Raw genomic sequence first — 19,857 nt, 5'->3', positions numbered from 1 at the left:
AACAGGGGCGGGGAATTACAGGCACCGAGGTTTTCTGAGGTAAAAGATTTCAAATGGATGAATGGTCACAGGGAAAGATGGCGGGTTTTTTATAGAGGGGGAGACGAGGTCAGTGGAAGTGAGGGAGAGAGATGAATCATGGGAGAGGAAACTCAAGCAGCTTGAAAGCAGGAGCCTTTGTCTTCTCTCTTCCCACTTTTAGAAAGGTCCATAAATGGTGCAATTTAAATACCACTGTCAGAAAAAACGACGCAACTACGTCAAAATATTTCCCTTGATTTCTATATATAATGAAAACATGAAGATAAATGATGACATACCAAACGATGATCAATTTACTGGAAGTCCCATTTTATTCCACCTGGATTATTTCTTCAAGACAGGAAAATCCAGGAAAGGATAGGCTCAGATTTGTATTGTTGACCTTTACATAAATCATTTTGATATACAATGTTTAATCCAAAACTAGCCTATCCATACTCTTTATCCAAGGTTACAGTCGTATTATTACAAAATCCCATTTATATACTATGTCCAGACTGTCCAGATTTATCATTTTGAACAGCATCTGCAGCCGGTCACAGAAAGTAGTTTCCATAATCATGGTTATCGTGCAGTTGTCAGACATTTTTGTTCATTGGAGGCGTTTCCCGACCTGCTGTCATTGGAAGACTGTCCAACAGCATGTTTCTAATTCTATTCTGGCCACAGTGGGTCATAATAATAAAAGTGTTCAACAGGAGGGAGTTTGGTGTCACGGTCAGTCACAGGCCATTTTTTCAAGGTCAAAGTTTGATTTTTAAAATGAAAATCAAAGTGGGGGCAGAATTCTTGCATGAGCTACGGGAATTCATTTATTTGGGTTCAACAACTGCTTATCACACGGCCACGATGTTACTTTATGATGGGTAATTGTTATGTTGCCAAAGGGCATGCTGGGAAAAGAAGGAATTCATCAAAAAAAACAGATGAACCAGCCTGAGGTGAAGTACATGCAGCGGAAAAGAAGATTACAACCTTAAATCAGAATTATTTTGAGTTCATTCCATACATTACATGCTTATAAACTGATGACAACACGTTATCTGCAGGAGGAGCTTTTCCTCTAACAGTCTTAAATGTGTATCAAGTGTTTGCCGTTGTCCCATAAAAAGGAATCCATTTGGTTCAGGTGCACAATTCTGTGTGAATCTGCAGAGAGCGGATAAAGTAAATCAGAAGTTGACAGCACACGCTCCACATCAGTCGGGGAGTGACACATCCTTTCCCCCGCTTCCTTATTGAAGAGACCGAAGTCCTTGATGAGTCTCTCAATTTCCACCCATCTGACATTACTGCAAGCTGACCTGTTCCAGGAGATGGAACCATAATGAAAATCCACGTATTGATTTGCTCTCACTCATGCACGTACTGGCTGTGATTTGGCTGCTGTGCGGTTGAGACCATCGTCAGAGCCGTGATACTCACTCGGCCCAGAAGCATCAGTCAGTCACTGTATTGAAACTTCTGTATAGTGTGTGTGTGTTTGTGTGTGTGTGTGTGTTTCTGTGTGTGTGTGAGCCTGGCTTCATCCCATCTTATCAAGCTGTTTTCATTTGGCTCAAGGGAGAATATTAACCATGTTGGTAATGTGGATTGCCATGGTTACAGTCTGGGCTGTTGGAAATCTTCCATATATTTACTAAGCATTAAACCTTTACACTGAGGTTAAACGTGATGAGCAAAAATTCAGCACAAACGGCCTCTCTCCAGCCATTCTTCAGCTCCTACTAACAAACCGCTGCTGTCGTGCATTCATTTTTCGTGAGGAAAATACAGTATTTCAGTGGGGGGAGTTTCCCTGGTGGATAAATCATTAGCATTTCATAAAGCGCAGAGAGAAGTCACGTTTCTCTCTTTCCGAGCTCACACGTTACCTCTGCGTCACGGCACACTCTCAGTCTCCCTCTCCGTCTTTGAGGAAGGAAAACAATTCTTTCAGCTCCATCATTAATTGCCTATGTAACCACCAGCCAACTTGTTTTTCCTTTTCTTTCATCTTAGAGTGCAGTTATTATGCAGTATGGGCTCACCATCACGTGCCTGCCTGGCCCTGAGCATGTGTTCGTAGATTGAGTGACTCTCTGCACGCTCATATTCAAACTTGGTGTGGATTCATGACTAAAACTGAGTCCACACAAGGTCACACACGTTCTTTTCTGCAGATTTATCATAGTGCACCCACACCTGTTTTAAAAACCTCAGTCCTTCCAGAGCTGGGTGCACGTACACAAAGCTCACTTCCACTCCCACAGTTGAACATAAATGGATGAAGAAATGCCCTCAAACCTCCGTTTACACATCAATACGTCCGCCTGCTCCGTCGCTCTCTGGACCGTCAGTGAGGAGAAAGCCAAAGAAGTGCTGTTTTGCATTGTGATGCTTCAGTGCTGCTCTCCAACAGCATCAGAACAGCAGTGATTACACGCAACATTTATAGCGCTCACACATTGATTTAACACAGTGAACCATAATTTCTTATTTATTTTTTAAATGTCCAAACGAGGACCAACAATTTCTCTTAAAAGGTCATCTAATATTTTCAGAAATCTGTCCATCTGTATGTAGCTCGCATCTCAAGAATCATTAATCGTTTCGGCTTCACACTTATAGTATATTAACTCTAACCCAAGGAGGAGCAATGTCGAATTCACAGCAGTTTCAACACCTAATACTTTTATTATTAATACATTTGGAATAAACAGACATCCAGAGATCTGTAGCAGCGTTTATCACGACAGCATCGCGTTCATGATAATGGCAACAGCAACTGATTCTCCGGTTCAGGGTTCTCTGTACTGAATGTCTTTATTTGCTGCGGCTCAATTACTTCAGGTCACTTTTACAGTTTCATAAAAAAAGGTGCAAGCTACATCAGCCCACAAACAGCCCAATCCAAACAGGCACGTTAAGAATGGGCACTGCGCGAATTCATAGAAGTTAAGACAAGTGTAAGCGTGGGAAATCATTTATGCACCATTTTGCCTGCATAAGTCTGGCACCTGGCGACTGAGTCAGCCAGCAGCAGCGGAGGAACCCATTATTGTACGTGTTAGGAGGAGGCGTGAGGGGTGGTGCTATGTGGACACACAGTTTCAGCTGTGGAAACCCCTGCCTGCGTTTGAGCGTGGGAGGAACCTGTGTTGTTCAGCATGGGAGTGTGGGGTGGCCGTATCTTTAAACTAGAAAGCAGCTTAATTGGTGGGTACGAGTGGGCAGAGGGATTGCAAGGCGACTGAGGCCAGTGGTGGCGTCTGTAGAAGCAAGAAACGGCGCCTGGCCACCTTGGACGAAAATCAAACGCACAGCCGCTTAATTGGACAGGGGAGGGTGGTGGGGGAGGGGGGATCAATCCCTCACAGCCTGCTTCATCGCTGGGACTCTCGTTCTAGCCAGCAGAACACCAGTGGCCTCTCTACACACACACAAGCACACACACACACTCACAAAAAGAGGATACAACATTTGGGACACACTGGAATTGCTAATGAGAAAGATGGGTACAGCGCCAACATCATGCTCTTGCATAAGAACTCCAGTGCACAGATTGAGGTTCAGATCATGCAAATGATACAACTTGGATGATGAAAGAAGGTTTCACCAATTAATTACTCTCAGCGTTGCGAACAAGTCAAACTAAACTAATGAGGCAGCTCTGATGTAGTGGGAACTCATGGAAAGGGAGGAACACAAAAATAAAAGCAGATTCAAAGTGTTGACCTCATCTGTGAAGAGCACAACATCTGTTTTAATTTGTCCTGACATCGGTCCACTCCACCTCATTCAGACATTGGTCGTTAAAACAACATGAGGTGTCTTGACTTTTATTGCTACCAAGGTTAAACGGACTGGTGCAGAGTAGGAGAAATGATTAATGATACACAGCGTAAATTTTCTTAAATTCATTAATGAAGCATTCACTCAAATGTTCCGTCAACTCAAAGGTGTTAGATTTATATATATATAAAAAAACACATAAGGAAAAAATCCCCATATCTAGTATATTGTTGTGGCTCTGAGACCATAGCAAATAAGGAAAGGACGAGCAAATGTTTTAGTAAAACACAAATGTTTTAATTAATTAAGTTATTTTCAAGCATTATAGCAATTTCAAGAAATAACTAAGTGGCACAGTTATAACAAACTATTATATCAGTGCACTTATCATTTAACTAATTGTTGTGAGGTCAATATTTTCCAAAAACCAATATTCAGTATGTTTATTCAGTTTGTTTCTTCCATAGCACTAATGAAATGGCAGCTTCACCTTCAGCATGTATTACAAAGGGTCTTTACTTTCTTTTTCACCATTTACTTTAAATCAGATGTTAACATGTTGTTATTTCATTCACTAGCAGTTTCTTGACTGGTTATACATCATAATAAAATGTATAGCTATATTGGTGCATAAAATAACATACACGATGTAATATAATTTCATCCATATTGTGCTTCCATAGTAATAAATCAGCTGTGACTGGGCAATGTAAACTGTATGGACTGTGAAACAGGAACAGGATTCACTCGTAGGTGCAAAATCAATAGAGATTATTTAAAAATAATTTGTAGAATTTGTACCTTTTATAAGCACTGGTATATAGACTATGATATATGAGTTTCAGCAAACCGCCTGTTAACCACTGTTATCAAAATTGATATGGACGTTTCCACCGATGGAAAATTAATATCGCTGCCTCATTTCCTCAACCTGCTGTCCAGATGCCGTTGTCCCATAAAGACTGACAACGATTATAAATCTCCCCCATTTGTGTGATTGACCTCACTAAAGCCCAATGATCCGTTTGTAATTTTGGCTAAGACTGTGAAATGGCCACAACTGGTGATAAAGTGCGAGTGTTCTCTGTCTTTCCAGCTTCCCAGTTAGTTAGTTCCTGCCCATTAGCGTTCCTATAGGACGCCATTAGAGGATAATAAGTTCATTTTATATTTATGTTTAAAGTTTTTTGGTTAGCAGAGATGGTTTTGCAGGGGTTTAGGGGGGATGTGGGTGGAAGGAATAATGAAATGTTTTCCAAGGCTCATAATGCAGAGAACAGTGGGGAGCCTCAGCAGCACTTTCATCATCCGCGTTGCTCGTGTAGCTTTTCACTAAAGAAACCAATATACCAGTAGCAAAAGAAACCAATATCTTCTTTATTCCAAGCCCAAAAAGTGCAATTCACATAAACCCCTATATCATCCTAATAATAATTCCTCTTTACTGCGTCATCACATAAAAGGTGGTATTAGTTAATAATGCACCCTCTCATCCTGATGTCTCCCCTGTGCACTTGCCTGTGTGAAGTGACAGATAAATGTATAGGGACATTACTGGATCGGGGCCATTACGTCGGGGACACAAAGAGCAACGCTGTAATTTGATCATTTTCAATGATGGGGCCATCAGTGGAGCTGTTTGTGAAAATTGTCATTCATTGGAGAAAGAGAATCCCCTTTGCCCCGGTTTGTCAGAACAAACTGTCGACGAGTAATTCTATGAAACAGACATAACAACCTGAGTACTTATTATCAAGTTAATGGTCCAATTTATGATTGTATTGCAGTGTAGTGTATATGCCCATAGAGCTGTGGGAGGTCTTCATATTGTATTTTTTATCGGATATGTTTGTAAGGTATGTAGAAGTAGATTGTGTTGATGCGTGTGTTATTAGTTAATAGCTTCTGCGACCTTTCCTTGAACACAAACACACACACACACACACACACACACACACACACACACACACACACACACACACACACACACATCTCTACTGCATAAGAAGTGGTAAAATAAATGCACAAACAGTATCACGGGGCGCATATTATTTAACTTCATTTAATAATTGACAATACTTATAAGCACTCACATTCATATTTCAGGTGCATCTCTAAATATTTTACACAATTTTATTTCCCACTCTCGCAGGCGGCAATCAAACTCACTCTCTCACTTATACATCACTCACACACGCACACACACCTCCCACAGCAGCCACTCCATACAATCTGACTCGATCATTGGCTTTCAGCCTGTCACTTAAACACAGCCCAGCTAACTGGACGTATAGATGCAGAAGTATAATCTCACGATCAAATATTTATATCCCAGGGTATGAATTTCATGCACCGCTCCCCAGAGTATAGTGTCGCCTTTGGCTAGGGCCCACCACTTAGCTCACGGTACTACAACACCTCTCTGTGATGCTCTTTCCGTCTCCCTCTATCTGTCTCTCTGTCTGTCTCTTTGACAGCAGCTTCGTTTGACATGTCTGCATAACTGGTGGCCAGGCAAGCGTCTGGGGCTGATGTGCCTAAAGGAAGAGGGTTTACCCTTTTGCCTCGGCCCAAAGAGCCTATCAGCATTCTTAGCAAATGGAAAATACAGAAGAGCGTCTGTCCTCAGGCGTCGTCGAGACGTGCCACTTGTCTTGGTGCTCAATAGCAGCCCATTCAGCCATTGTCACACTGGGAATGCAGCAACTCAACTGGAGATTGAGATTGGTGTTGTTTGTGCCGCCGCGTAAATACGAGAGGATTTCACGAGGCACTTTGATGATTAATGTTTAGCAAGCAGGATAAGAGGATATTCTGTCTCTATGGATTTAGTATTTACATAGGTTTTATTCATTTTTGTCTACCTGACAAGGTGACATTTCCCTCTTTGGACCTCAACCGTCAGTTTAAGACTTTATATTTTTAGGTAACGTGTCTTCAGCTGCTGAATGCTTTTATGTTAAAAATGGATGAAGTGACTGCACTGTGAAGGAGCTATAATTGCCATTAGCTCATTTTGCCTTTTTCAGCTAATTGTTTCCATTTTTAAAGCACAAGTTACTTTCATAGGATTGAGTTGTTTTTTTTAAGTGGTTCAACAAGTGTTTGGGTTCATTTTCAAATTAAACACACCGCTATATTCTGCACAAAGAAATCTAAAAACCCACCGAACTCTAGATGTTCAACATTGATAAAGTTAGTGACTAGCAAGTGAAGACAATGCAGCATTAGGCAGATGAATAGATAGATATTTCCTTGCTGGAGAAACAGAGGGAGCTAATATTGGACTGGCATTCACCACGTGCACAGAAACATCAATCAAATTTAATGTTAATATTGCTCCATCTTCAAAACGCCAAAAGAACATCAGTTATGGCTGCGTTTTAGCTGAATTACATAACTTCAAATCCAACCAATGCACATCCCCGAGTACGTGCATTTACTGTGATATTTCGAGGTGTCACCAGCAGCAGGAATCACAGACGCCATCAAAAAATATGAAGATGTTTATTGGATCATTGTTCTGACTCGGCCGTGCCTGCCGGTGAGATATTTGATGAAACCTGGAGCTAAATTGATTCTGTGAGCATAACAATGTAACACGGATTGCCTGTGTCTCTCGACGCTCAACAGCCCTCTCGATGGCCACAAAGAAATTGTTAAATGTTAGCACCTCACGTTCCATCACACTGATGGGTGTTTGCGGCTTATTTTAACACCAGTGAAATATAACAGCTTTCTCAGTTGACGGCGTGTCAGTCTTATCTTTTCCATAAGACTGATCTCGATAGATGCCGTCTTTTCTTGTCCATGTTCCTGCTGCACTATTCATCAGTATAACTCCCTGAATGAATGCATTTATTCTGGTCATATGGCCTTTATGGTCTTTATAATTGAATAATGCATCCAAAGACTTCTGCTAAGGGACATAAAAGCCCCCCGCCAGCTTCTTGAAATAGAAGCCTGCATGTTCTTCCATTTTGTCTTATAATTCATAATCCATCCGAGGAAAGTTTTCAAGCAGCCCCATATATTCTCCGAATGCCTCAAATGAAAAGCTGTCACTAGTGCTGCTTCACATTTTACAGGTTTTTAATTTTTCAAGGGCTGTCAAGTCAGGTCTCTGCCCTCCCAGCTCAGTTCTCCGTGCTCCATGTCTGTCTCCAAGAAAGAGATTTCTACATGTATGCTTGAATCTGTGAGAGTGAGAGAGAGCTTTCCTTGACCTCCATTCTGTAATCCCTGGACCTCTACTCACACACTGCTGATCCCTCATTTGCTATCTATCGTCTTCTTACTTTCCCACCCTGTCATCTTCGTCCATGATGTCTAGATTATTAAATCCAACACGTCCTAATCCCCTCATCCTCCTATTCCGCAGCTGCCTCCCAGATTGGTCATCAGACCGCTAGTTTTTTAGCTTAGCGTAGCCTAAGACTTTGGCTCGGCAGCTCTTTATCGCAGCTGAGCCTAGCCTCCGGACCTGTGTGCTGCCCAGTCAGCGAAGAATAATGTAGTTTTAGTTATTTTCAGTTGCTAATTATTGTGCTGTGTTAACCAAAAATATAACAAGTTCATCCATGTGAGACTTCCCTGTGCTCCATTTACTCTAAAAAGCAACGAACAAACTCTTTGATTTAAAAATAATTCTTGCCTTACCCCCTCCCTTTTTTTTATTTCCACTTTTACTTCCTCTCACCATCTTCTCTCATTCTCCACCCTCTCTTCTCCGTGTCCCGGACGTGGTTCCTACTCCTCTCGGACACGATCGCTGCCGCTCGTCACACTTTCCCGTAATTTCATTATCGCCGGCGGTGCCTAGGGAGAGAGAGCGGAGGAGCCTTTGATATATGGGAGGCACAATGTGCAGGGAGGAAGAAACAGAGGGGCTCATGGGATGGGGGGGCTGCCATCACTGCTCAGGCACATCAAAGGATTCCTCAGCAGATGTGTCTAAACAAGATGGCTGCCAGGTCAGCTTAGTCAATTACCTTGGTAATAAGAACAGGTTGATGTTTATGCTTCCTGCTCCGGTCGCTGCACTGCTTTGTTGTTTTGTTTTTCTATTATTCAGTGGGCACTTCTTTTCTCCTGATCTTTGAACTTGCCTTGAGCTTTTAAAATCAGACTGAAGTATCTTTTGATCACTCAGAGAAAAGTGACTTTCTGCTGTGAGGGGCCTCTGCCCCGTGCTTTCACTCCTCAGACAGACAAATGGAGAAGAAGTTAAAAAAAGAAAGACATGCCTATGGCTTTGTTATTTCCATCTATGGCAGCTGTCACCCTCTGTTTCTGAAGAGGAAGCAACAGGGAATAATAATCTGTGTTTGATATGTTAAGGGCCTGAAGGCCTGACAGGCATAATGGTACATAGATGACCAAACCAGGTCTGACTGAATGAGGCCATCAGATTCATATTTTGGATTTCAGTGCAGAGGGCTGTACATTAAGGAGCCCCCAGTTTAAACTCAGTTTTTAACATATAGCACCAAACCCTAATGTTTCATCAGCCTTGCTGCTTTTGAGGCAGCTTCTCTTTCAGATGATAAATATGGATGCAGATGGCATCAAACAAATGTTACGCAAACATCTCTGCAGCCTCCAGGGTTACTAAATCTAAATGTTTGACTTCTTTCAGGCCTCTAAATCACCCACGGCTCACTTACAGACAACAGCGCCTCTGAGCCAGGTGCATCCAGAATCCGTTTTATCCCGAGAATAAACTATTAGGAGTATATGTATAAGTGTATTATCCATCCTTCAGGTGCATCTTGCCGCAGTGAGAATATTCTTCCGAGCCTCACTGCTGCTGTAGCAACCGGCAGTCTTCCTGGCTCCATTATTCAATAACGCAGGCAGCTGCCTCTGGAAATGATATCGGCAGCAACATTGTCTCATGCATACAAATGGGAAGGTTAGCATGTGATCTATCCTGGAATGGGTTGTACTCCAGCTTCGGCAGCGAGAAAAATATGGTAGCAGGATTAAAGTGCTCCCCCTCCCCTCTCGCGGGGAGTTGTGAGATGTCCACTCTGTCGGATGGACAGTGTATTTGACGTGTTATCGGTTCACCGAGAGCATATGGAAGCTGCTCAGATGGCCAAGCAGCGGCTCGGCTCATATTTTCTTGGGCGAGAGCGGGAGGGAGAGATAGAGAAAGGGACTGCATGCATCTCCAGCCTTTATCCTCGGCTGCATGACTAGTTGCTATAGCAACATGACTTTGCATTCCTTTTCACCTGCCGTTTTTGATCAATCCTCAGTTTTTGCTCCCCCTCGTCAACCTCGCCTTATCCTGAAACGCCTCGCCTCTGCGGCTGACTTACTTGAGAGGACCGCCGTCGCGTGTGCTCTTCTAATATCTCTAATGTCAGATAAAACACTCTGACTGTCATAGCGGTGTACTCATCCTCACAGATAACAGTGCCCGTTGTTAAGGTCCAGAGCAGCATCGGGATCCCTACGGTGAAATAAGAGCCACAATGTGCGACACCATCATTATCTCTCCACTGGTGCTGACTAAAACACTCCCTTTAATTCAGGGAACACTACTCCTACAGAGCCTCTCTTCCCCCAAGTTAATGATTCATCGGGAGTCAAGGGACTGTGGCCGGTACCGTCCATCATGGCCCCACACACAAATCACATATGTGTTTTACAGAACCTGACCAGAATTCCATTAGATCCACAGCACATCCTCCCTTCTTCTGAGGGAGAATAGGGAAATTGCGCAGCCAGAAAGTAGATGTGACCAATTATGTGCCACACACACACACACACACTTTGTAATGTATTTGAACTATGTGTATGTGTCAAAGCTTCCATCAAGCGAGCGCGGTTTTCCTGGAACAGTATTGAGCTAATTAGCCTGTTTTAATCAGGCAAGTGAAAAGAGGAGCTGTGTGCGGGGTCCTGCGTAATGGGTGGATAGATGGAAAGTGACAGTCAGTCCTGCGTGAGGAAACCAGGCATGCGGGGAGTAAAGCCTGAGCTGGAGGCACTGAGGCATGATAACTCGGCTCTCATTTAAAAAGTACATTTCTACGTAGTGATATCTGCATATAGTGCTGTTCAAATAGACAGTATATAGTCAATATATATGCACTGTGACTAAGATTCATGAACAATCACAGGCACCTATAGGCATAGGGGCAGAGCAGCATGCCAACATTGATTTATTTCCTGTGCTGCCGATTTCTCATTGGACAAAAATATATACGGAAAACTTACTATATAGTCTTTTTCTCATTCACTGGCACAGACACGCATGTATATTTATAACATGCAATGTTCCGTTCTATCTCCCTTCCCCCTGCTCGTACGTGCAGAGATATCATACACATGATTCTAATGCACATAATAATTTCTGCAAAACTAAAGATTAGAATGAAGAATTATGTCGGAACTATCTGTCTTTTTTATTATATGAAATATCTGATGACCTTGCTGCTTAGATGTATAATGAGATACTCTTACACACAGGACTGTGAGGAGAGCTTTGTGGCCGGTAGCAGAACAGATATGGAATGCAAACGTCAGGAAACTGATAAAAAAAATGTTGCTTTGGAGTTTAAGAGAGTGAAAAAAGTGTTTGTATCGAGTAAGGTGTGGTTACAGGGAGGAAAAACATACAGGGGAGATTTGTTTCTCTTAATTAATGCACATGGTGTGACAAGGTGGCGCTAATGTCTCAACTCATTAGCACAACATCTGGAGTAGGTCACACGATCCCGCCAGAAAGCAAACAGAGGATGTGACAGGAAAATGCACTCCAGCCCATCACAGGGGAGCCGTATATTTGTCACCACATACATATGCATGCATGCACAGTGTTACACAATCCCATACACACACATGAGCAGAGATTCCCCTTGCAAAAATCACTGCAAAATTTAACCATGTGCACTTTCTTCTGGGTTTCCATTAAAACAAAGAGAGCAGCGGCACAACTCCTGGATTTCCCCACAATGATTTGGCTCAGGATGAATTGTGCCGCGGGTTTGTGTTTATTTTGGAGGGTAAATCATTTATCTCCCTGGGGGGGGCTTAATTGCTTGAACTTGGGTTTTTGTAGCTGCAGTTCGGTGTGCACCTTTATGTCTGGAGAGATAGAGGAGATAAATAACACAGGGGGGAAATTAAAATAAGGAAAGTGTTACTTGTTGTTCCCCTTCCCGGCGAACCCTCACTTCCTCACACTCCTGGTGCCGTCACGCTGTGGGCTGTAAGGACTGAGAAAAACAGACGTGGGTCAAAAAGTGGCCAGATAGTTTCTGTGTTAAGTAATATAGAGCCTCAAGGGACAAAACAGTGAGTGCAAGAAAGTCGCTGGAGAGTTTTCGAGATTCGTGTCTGAATACTGGGCCATTGTGATGAACAACTTGCTCAACTCTGATTGAACTGTCCTCATTGATGTGTTTCTTCAACTAGGTCATAGCAAACACTCCGAAACCATTTTCCAATGAAGAAGTTAACGATTATCTTGCCCACAAACTCCATTTGTTCAGCAAATTAGATTGGACGGCTGATTTGACCACTAATGGATTTTTCTACCTATTGGAGAAACAGTTTAAACAATCACAACTTTTTATTAAGAGTGTGGGGGACTTCTTCTTATTTCTTAGTTAGAAAGCTACATTTTCAAATAAATAGCAACAGACACCTGGTTCAGGAGCAGATGAGATCGACACAACAGCACAAGTTAAGATTCAGGAGGAATTCCTTCTGAATCTTAATTATCTACTAACAGATCTGATGAGCATAGCTTGCCACTGTTACAATTAACTTAAAACAATGAATTTAGCATTTTTCCATCTGGTAGACCGAGTTAAGTACCTGCAAAGATGTTGTGAAATCATTTGTTTCTCAATCTATTTCACAGGTTCAGAATGGTGATAAGTAAAGATTGTCTTTTTTCAGGACAGATATCAGAAATTCAAAGGATTGAGCAGTATTTTTAACATCTAAATCAGCTTATGTGATGCCGAGTCAGCTGCAAGGATTTATTTTATTATAGCCCCAAGCTACGCACATCATCACAGAGAAAACACATTGACAGCTGCAGGAACACAGGTGAAGATGTAATGCTAGGGACTGTGTGTTTCATAAAGGCTCACAGGTCTGGCTGCAGCACATCAGTTAACAGGTCCGGGTGGGATTTGACTTTGAGATAATTGTAAACTCTGGTCTTTGTTAATCGGTAGGCATTGGTTGGTCCACACCATCGGATTGTTTGGAATAAATAACGAACATGTGGTTTGCATTAGCAGTGATTGCTAGAGATTGCCATCTGCAGATGGACGTGCAAATGGCCTAGCAGATTGCCATTCTCAGTCTAAAGCATCTAACAATATGCAAACCTAAATGAAACAATCTAATTTCAGCAAATGACCTCCATCATTAAGAAACTGGGGGATGTGTAATGAGTCTTGAATTACACAGGGAAACCGGTAATGAACTATCAGAGGTATTTCACACCCTCAGACCAAGTATTTGCCTTTTAGCTGCAATCATTTGTTCCTCATAAACATTCAAAATGGCCGATATTTCATCTTTGGAATCAAAGTCTTTTTGCGGCTGCTGGAGATTTTTTCCCAAGGTCAGGAGACGCACAGATACAGTTTTCTGTCTCTTGGTGTTTTTTGAGTTTCTGTTGGCAGTGCCCATCATGGAAACCTCTGCGGTGCCTACATCACTACGCCAACTCTCAACCATGCCAGTCAGCAGCAGCAGCAGCAGCAGCAGCAGCAGCAGCAGCAGTACAGCACAGCTAAGTAGGTCACACTGCAGACACACAAGCTCCCGAGCTCGTGCAGGAGGAAAGGAATCGACAGGGAGAGAAAGATGTGAGATGCAAAAGAGGCAGGCAAAATAGAGATTAAGAGAGAGGACGATACAGAAGATAAAGGAAGGAGATGAGCAGAGAAAGATGAGTGAGGAGCCAGGAGATCGGGAACGAGAACTGATAGCACTGACTGAGAGGAGATGGCAGCTAACTGGAAACCAGGCAGTTGAGTCACGAGAAGAGAGGAGCTGACTTATACGTGTGGATATGTGGAAAAACAACGCTAATGTAGGATCACAGCACCGGATGACAGAGAGCACTGCTGACTAATGCTTCATGTTTTTTTATCATCGTTACAATATGAACATTTAGTTTGGATGCATCATATCTTCACAAAGGGCTCTCAACAGTTTGGGGCAGTGCCTGAGTCAAACATGAATGTTCCTCACCAGGTTATAGGGCGATATCACACCTACCTTGTCTGGTTCAGACCTCTGGACTTTTCTCTTTAGTCTGATCTGACATTAGAGGTGTGAAAGGTGCTGCCAGATTTGCAGTGTGATAATTCTTTAGGAAAGTTTGAACTTTCTGGCCAATTGCAGGAGGGTACACAGAACTATCACTGCCTCAAACCGCTGCCACCTCAACACAACTCTGCATTTTAACATGTGACTTATCAGAGCCCTGGATGCATGGGCCCTGTATTAACAACATTTGGCCAATCAGATGATGGATTTGATTTCCGGTTTATTTTCGTCTCTTGTTAATACGCTGGGGTTTTTCGGGGGGTAAAAGGATTACAGCAATTTCCAATGCCAACTCAGACTGCGTCACAAGCGCACAGCACAAGGCTCAGTCATCTGTGCTAATACTGTGGCTTCACAAAATACATCTCCACAACCTGTGCTCACATTTCCAGGCACTGATGATTTACAAAATTAGAATCTTCTAATGTTTTTACCTTGAAAGTGCAAAGTGAGCGAGAGTCTGAAAACAGTACAGTCAACTTTTCAACATATTGCATAATTGTTATCAAGGGTTGGGGTCACAAGTAGCTTAGTTCCATTCAGTTGTTATCACAGGTATAATTTCAGGATTCATCAAAAGCAAAGACAACTGTTGTTCTGCAATATCTTCAGATTGCCTTGTTGATCGACTACCTCCTGACAAAGATCAACATTAATATATCATTAACTGCAGTCATGTTAAACAGCTATGGCCTTGTCAGATAAACCCGTGTCTCTCTTTTCTACACGCACCTCTCAAATTCAATTATAGATTGCGGCATGAAATCTAATGTCTAGTTTCACATTTATGAGATAACGTGCACGTCAGAAAATGTATCATTTAAGCTCTCATGCGCTTTTTTGCATTTCAATATGACAGTGATTTAAAGAGATTGAAAGTAGTGTGACTTTTATGAAAGAGTTGTTGAAAGTATAATAAATGAGAGAGCTAGAGACGTGTCAGCTGAGATAACAAACGATGTGCTTTTTTGACTCCGGATAAGCTTCGCCTTGTCAAGGGCACAGAGGAGAAGAAAATGGTGTAAAGATTGATGGTCAGAGCCCTCGGACATCGCAGAGACACATTGGTAACAGTGACCTTACTGCAGCTCCGTTAACACAGCTCCGAGAAACAGGCATTTCTCTTCTGTGGTGGAAACCCTCTACCTCTGATCCATTAAGATAATACAGCTCAGCTTCTCTCTTTATTTCTCTCTATCGCTCCACGTCTGGTCAGAGCCTCTTCTCTGTGGTAACACGTGAGAAGTGCCGCACTGGACAGACTTTTTTCCGAGAGGACATGCACTCGCTCACATTGTGTTAACAAAGCGCACTGTGACAGTTTAACACCCTCATCATGTAATTAATACCTGTGGCTGTGTCAATAGCCTGTAATGCCAGTGTCAACGCCCTCTAATGGAAACACTTACATCAGTGCTGCGTCCCCCCTCCTCCTTCTCCTTGAACTGTTTGCCATGCAGAGGCCGTGCAGCTCGGCAGCCCTCCTGCTCTGCTCCCAGCAGGGGCAGGATCAGGAGAGAGTGACAAGGGCAGGAGGAGAGGAAAGACTGAGAGAAACTGAGGTCTGCCACGTTTCATACATGTAGCACTGACTGGTCTCCATCACTGACGGCTGAGCTTCTGTCATTAGAGGTGTGCAGCTATCTGAACTGGGTTTTTCACCTTGCCTGCATCTGTCCTCTTTAAGTACTGCAGCAGAAATGAGTAGGTAGGCTATACAGTGCTGTGACAGAGAACTCCACTAATAAGTGATCTATCAATGGATTGAAAATGCCATGGCAACAGCTGCTTCGTCCTCCTCGCTTCACTCCTCTGTCTTTAGTTGATTTGATTTCATCTCTGGCCTTGAGCCTGTTGAGTCTCCGCCAACGATGGTGACGAATGAAGGACTGTTGACTGGGCAGTGGGGAGCACCTTCTCCCTTCAGGAGGCTTTTTACCACTGCCTGTGTGATACCATTCAAAGGGTAAGGCTGGCGTTATTCTACGTTTTTCCCTCATTGTCAACAAATGCCATGAAAAGAGCTAAACCAACGAGGTGTCAGTCAAGTCTGTTGAACCATTGGTTTGTGTTGTTTTTCTGTCTGGAACAAAACTATAAGGAATGAGAGGAGCTACAACAAAGGCTTTTAGTACATTGGATCTGTCAAAAGACACTAGTCTGAAAAAAATTTGTCACAAAAGTATTTTATGTTTTTCAAAAACATTCTCTCACCATGAAAATGTTTAGTAATTGGTGCATGTGTTAGACATTGTTCTTTTCAACAACAGATTGATACACAGTTGATGCATTAGTATTGAATTAAATACAAATACTACATATTAGCATTCCATCGTTCATGTTCACCACGCATGGTGTTGCTATACTGATGTTTTTTCTTTTCCACAACCATTGACTACACAGACATTACTTATTATTAGATTCATCACTTAAATTATTAGAATCACTGTCGCCTCACAGGAAGAAGGTTGGATGGTCAGTTTTGGCCTTTTCATATTATAAAAAGGTTCAAACCAGTGTTAACAAATGGTTTCAGGCATAATAAAACGTTTTAAAACGTAAATGTAGCAGTGTTGATGCAGAAACAGGTTTTATACTACTAGTTTATTTCCTTTTTTCCCCTATTATATAAACTGTATTTGTATCCCATTAACTTTGGAGTGGTTCAGTGGAGAGCTGGTGCGTGCAGCACCACCTCATCTCCATCTCGTCTACATGTTTCCTCCGACAGAGTCTGAAGGACAGACAGGAGTAATTTGCTCGACCTGAACTGGCTCGCCTGTGGCATGGTCAGAGGCAGCAGAGTGTGAAGGGGCTCGCAGGCTCACATGAGTGAAAATAAATAGCACTGCTCAAAGTTCCTCCACATTGCAGGTCTGCTGCTGTTGCCAAGCCCCTGCAGTCTGTTCCGTGTTAGAGTCACCTTTCCAGTTTGGAGACGTAAGTGCGGACGACAAGTTGATGCATTTCTTTTTAATTAGAGAGCAGACGTTGACACAGGTAGCGAAAAAATGTAAAACGATTAAAGATTTATTCAGACCTCTGCCGAGGACACAGTCGCTGTGCAGGATGGGACGAAGCTCGTAGATGAAACTCAAAATGACGTCCCATCAGCCCATCACTTATTGCTTCAGTCGCAAACACCAAACCAGGACGACACTCGAGACCAGAAATAGCCCTGTCACATCTTCCCACTGTTTTTAAAGTTTTCACTTCTTCTACTTTTTGGTCACGGACATGTCATTTCTGCTGACAACATGCTGCATGTGCATCTTTGATCATACTTGAGTGTTGCTATTTCCTTTTCACTTGAAACACGTAGATGCCAAGGCAGAAATAAGATATGAGATTGCGTGAAAAACTACTCAATTCCTTTCTTTTATAATAATAACATGTTCTTTCTCTCAGGTCGTGTGTGTGTGTGTGTGTGTGTGTTCCTCTTAGTGTGACTTTCCTAAACGGTAAGAGGCAGGAAACTGTCTGTTGAGGAAAACTGGTGCAATTATTCTCCGGCACTGATTGATGGCGAGGCGAGTTCCGTCTAATGTTGAGTGTCCCCCACACTACATGCCCTTATGCTATGCAGTCAACACACATACACACACACACAAACACACACACACACACACACACACATTTTGTCAAGTGCAATGAAAAGGCGTCCAGCAGTGACTTGTTGAAACTGAGCATTGGAGGGTGATACATCATCAAATCCCCCTCAAATGCAAACACTTGCTAAGCCGACACGTTTCATAAATCACCTGAGGAGGCAGAGTCAGCGTGTGCGTGTGCATCTGTGTGTGCGCGTGTGCGTGTGTGTGTGTGTGTGTGTGAGAGAGAGTGTGTGTATCTTGCTTGCATGTCCGTGAATCCGCCCCTGTTATCCTCCTTCAGGAAGTGACCTCTATTTACCTGTCATACATCGTTACCTCCCCCAGCGCACGCACGCAAGCGCTCACACACACACACACACACATACACACACACACACACACACACACACACACACACACACACACACACACACACACACACACACACACAGAGCTGCTGCAGTGCAATGCAGCAAGTCACAGCTATTCATTCCAGTTGTGCACACATTACCGGCTCAAAACTGGAGGGATCGTTTCATCAGCTGAGAAGAGGTTTAAAGTTTCCATGAAAATCCTTGATGCAAAGTAAGAAAAGAAGACAAACGTCCAGCAGAATTATTTTTTCCATTAAAGTGTAGGAGGCATCGCTTTGAAGAGGACACCACGTACAGACAGACAGAGAGAGTGAGGCCGTTAAAATGTGCAGCATCATGGATACTAAACACGAAGTCTCATTTTACAATGCTTACAAAAGCATATGCACACTGCGTCCCCCCCCTAACACACACACAAACACACACGTACACACGCACACACGTACACACGCTCTGTAGGGGGGGGTTGTGTAACATGTAGCGCGAGCAGGTAGAGGGGCTGTCCCCGCTGTGACATTGGCCTTCGGTAGATGAAGCGAGTCGGAGCGGAACAGATCCAGCCCCGCGCTTTGAGGTCGGGCTGCACCCAGAAACATCCTTTGAACTTTTCACGCGTACGGCCTCGTGTCACTGGCTAATTAGCATTTCATCGGTATCCACCTTTCAAAGGTAGCGGGCAGAGCAAGGAGCGCCACTCGTGCACACTTCTATCAAAAGGGCCACTGTCCTCCACGGTAAAGACTAATGTCACAGTTTGTAAAGCCGCTGCAGTTAAACGTCCGATGTGCTCAGGTCATTTCACCTGACACAGAGAACAAATCACAGCTCAAAGACCCAGCCTATGTACATGCATTACTATTATATCAATATAGATCATAATAAGAGATGAGTAAGTAAATTTGTCAGTTAATGGAAGAATATGGTTCGATATATTTTGGGTCTCCCTATTTAGCATTTGTAAGCAATATACATGGCTTATAATGTTCTTCAATGTAGTTGTACAGCAGCTTAATATTTGTGTGTGTTTAAATGCAGAGTATTTGTCCACATTTAAAACATCACCAATGAAGGCTTATTTTATTTTTACAACTGGGTTTCATTGTGTTGTCATGCAGTATCTATATATCTACAGCAGCCGGCATTTACAGCTGCTCACAGGACTTCAGTCTAATCAAATATTGCTTACAACTGCATTACAGTGTGGTATAAAGCCTTCAGTAAATATGAGGGTGATTTAAACCATAAAGTCTTAGTCTTTATTGATTTGAGTTATTTGTCATTTTTCCAAATGCCAAAAATGAATTGTTCCAACTTTACTTTTTGATGATAAGTTCTATATTTGTGGTTCAAACTGTTGGTGGGACTGAAAACTTTTTGATGATGGATGAATCTATTCATAGATAAAATAATCAAGATGAATCAACTCTGACAGTAGTCATTAGTTGCAGCCCTGCAGTTGTGTCAGATTATCGTTTAGCTGGATTTAATGATGAATGTATCCAGAGTTCTATTAGTAATCTTCTGGATTCTTTCTTAAACAGAGCCAAACACAGTTTTTGACACCGTCCTCTCAGGAATAACAGTGTCAGTGATTTGTGAAGTTATGAGGACCTTGAGCAGAAGTGTTTATTGTCACAGAAATGTGGCGATCTTGCTATAAATGTTGTTAAAAAGTCTGCAAAAAGTCAGGGAGACATTTGCCACTGACAGCCAGTACTGGTTTCTTCTAAGCATGAACACGAAAAACCAATGACCCAGATCGA

The 19,857-nt window shown here is 42.6% G+C and overlaps 2 protein-coding genes across 3 annotated transcripts in view; both read left to right on the top strand.

Annotated features, from left to right (window-relative positions):
* Positions 1 to 19,857, top strand: part of slc12a5a (solute carrier family 12 member 5a) — a 127,133-nt gene that overhangs the window by 51,695 nt on the left and 55,581 nt on the right. The window contains exon 2 of one of the 2 annotated variants that reach the window (XM_061069773.1): positions 14,585 to 14,638. The exons of the other annotated variant lie outside the window; for it this stretch is intronic. Within the exon in view, the coding sequence (XP_060925756.1) occupies positions 14,585 to 14,638 (54 nt within the window). The remainder of the gene's footprint in view (positions 1 to 14,584; positions 14,639 to 19,857) is intronic. 2 annotated transcript variants of the gene reach the window in all.
* The window catches only part of smarcd1 (SWI/SNF related, matrix associated, actin dependent regulator of chromatin, subfamily d, member 1), a 320,795-nt gene that overhangs the window by 273,355 nt on the left and 27,583 nt on the right, over positions 1 to 19,857 (top strand). The window lies entirely within an intron of this gene.

The sequence above is a fragment of the Limanda limanda genome, chromosome 4 (genome assembly GCF_963576545.1).
Source record: "Limanda limanda chromosome 4, fLimLim1.1, whole genome shotgun sequence".
Classification (NCBI taxonomy): domain Eukaryota; kingdom Metazoa; phylum Chordata; class Actinopteri; order Pleuronectiformes; family Pleuronectidae; genus Limanda; species Limanda limanda.
Note: the sequence above shows the minus strand (reverse complement) of the source record. Positions and strands in the feature narration are given on the sequence as shown.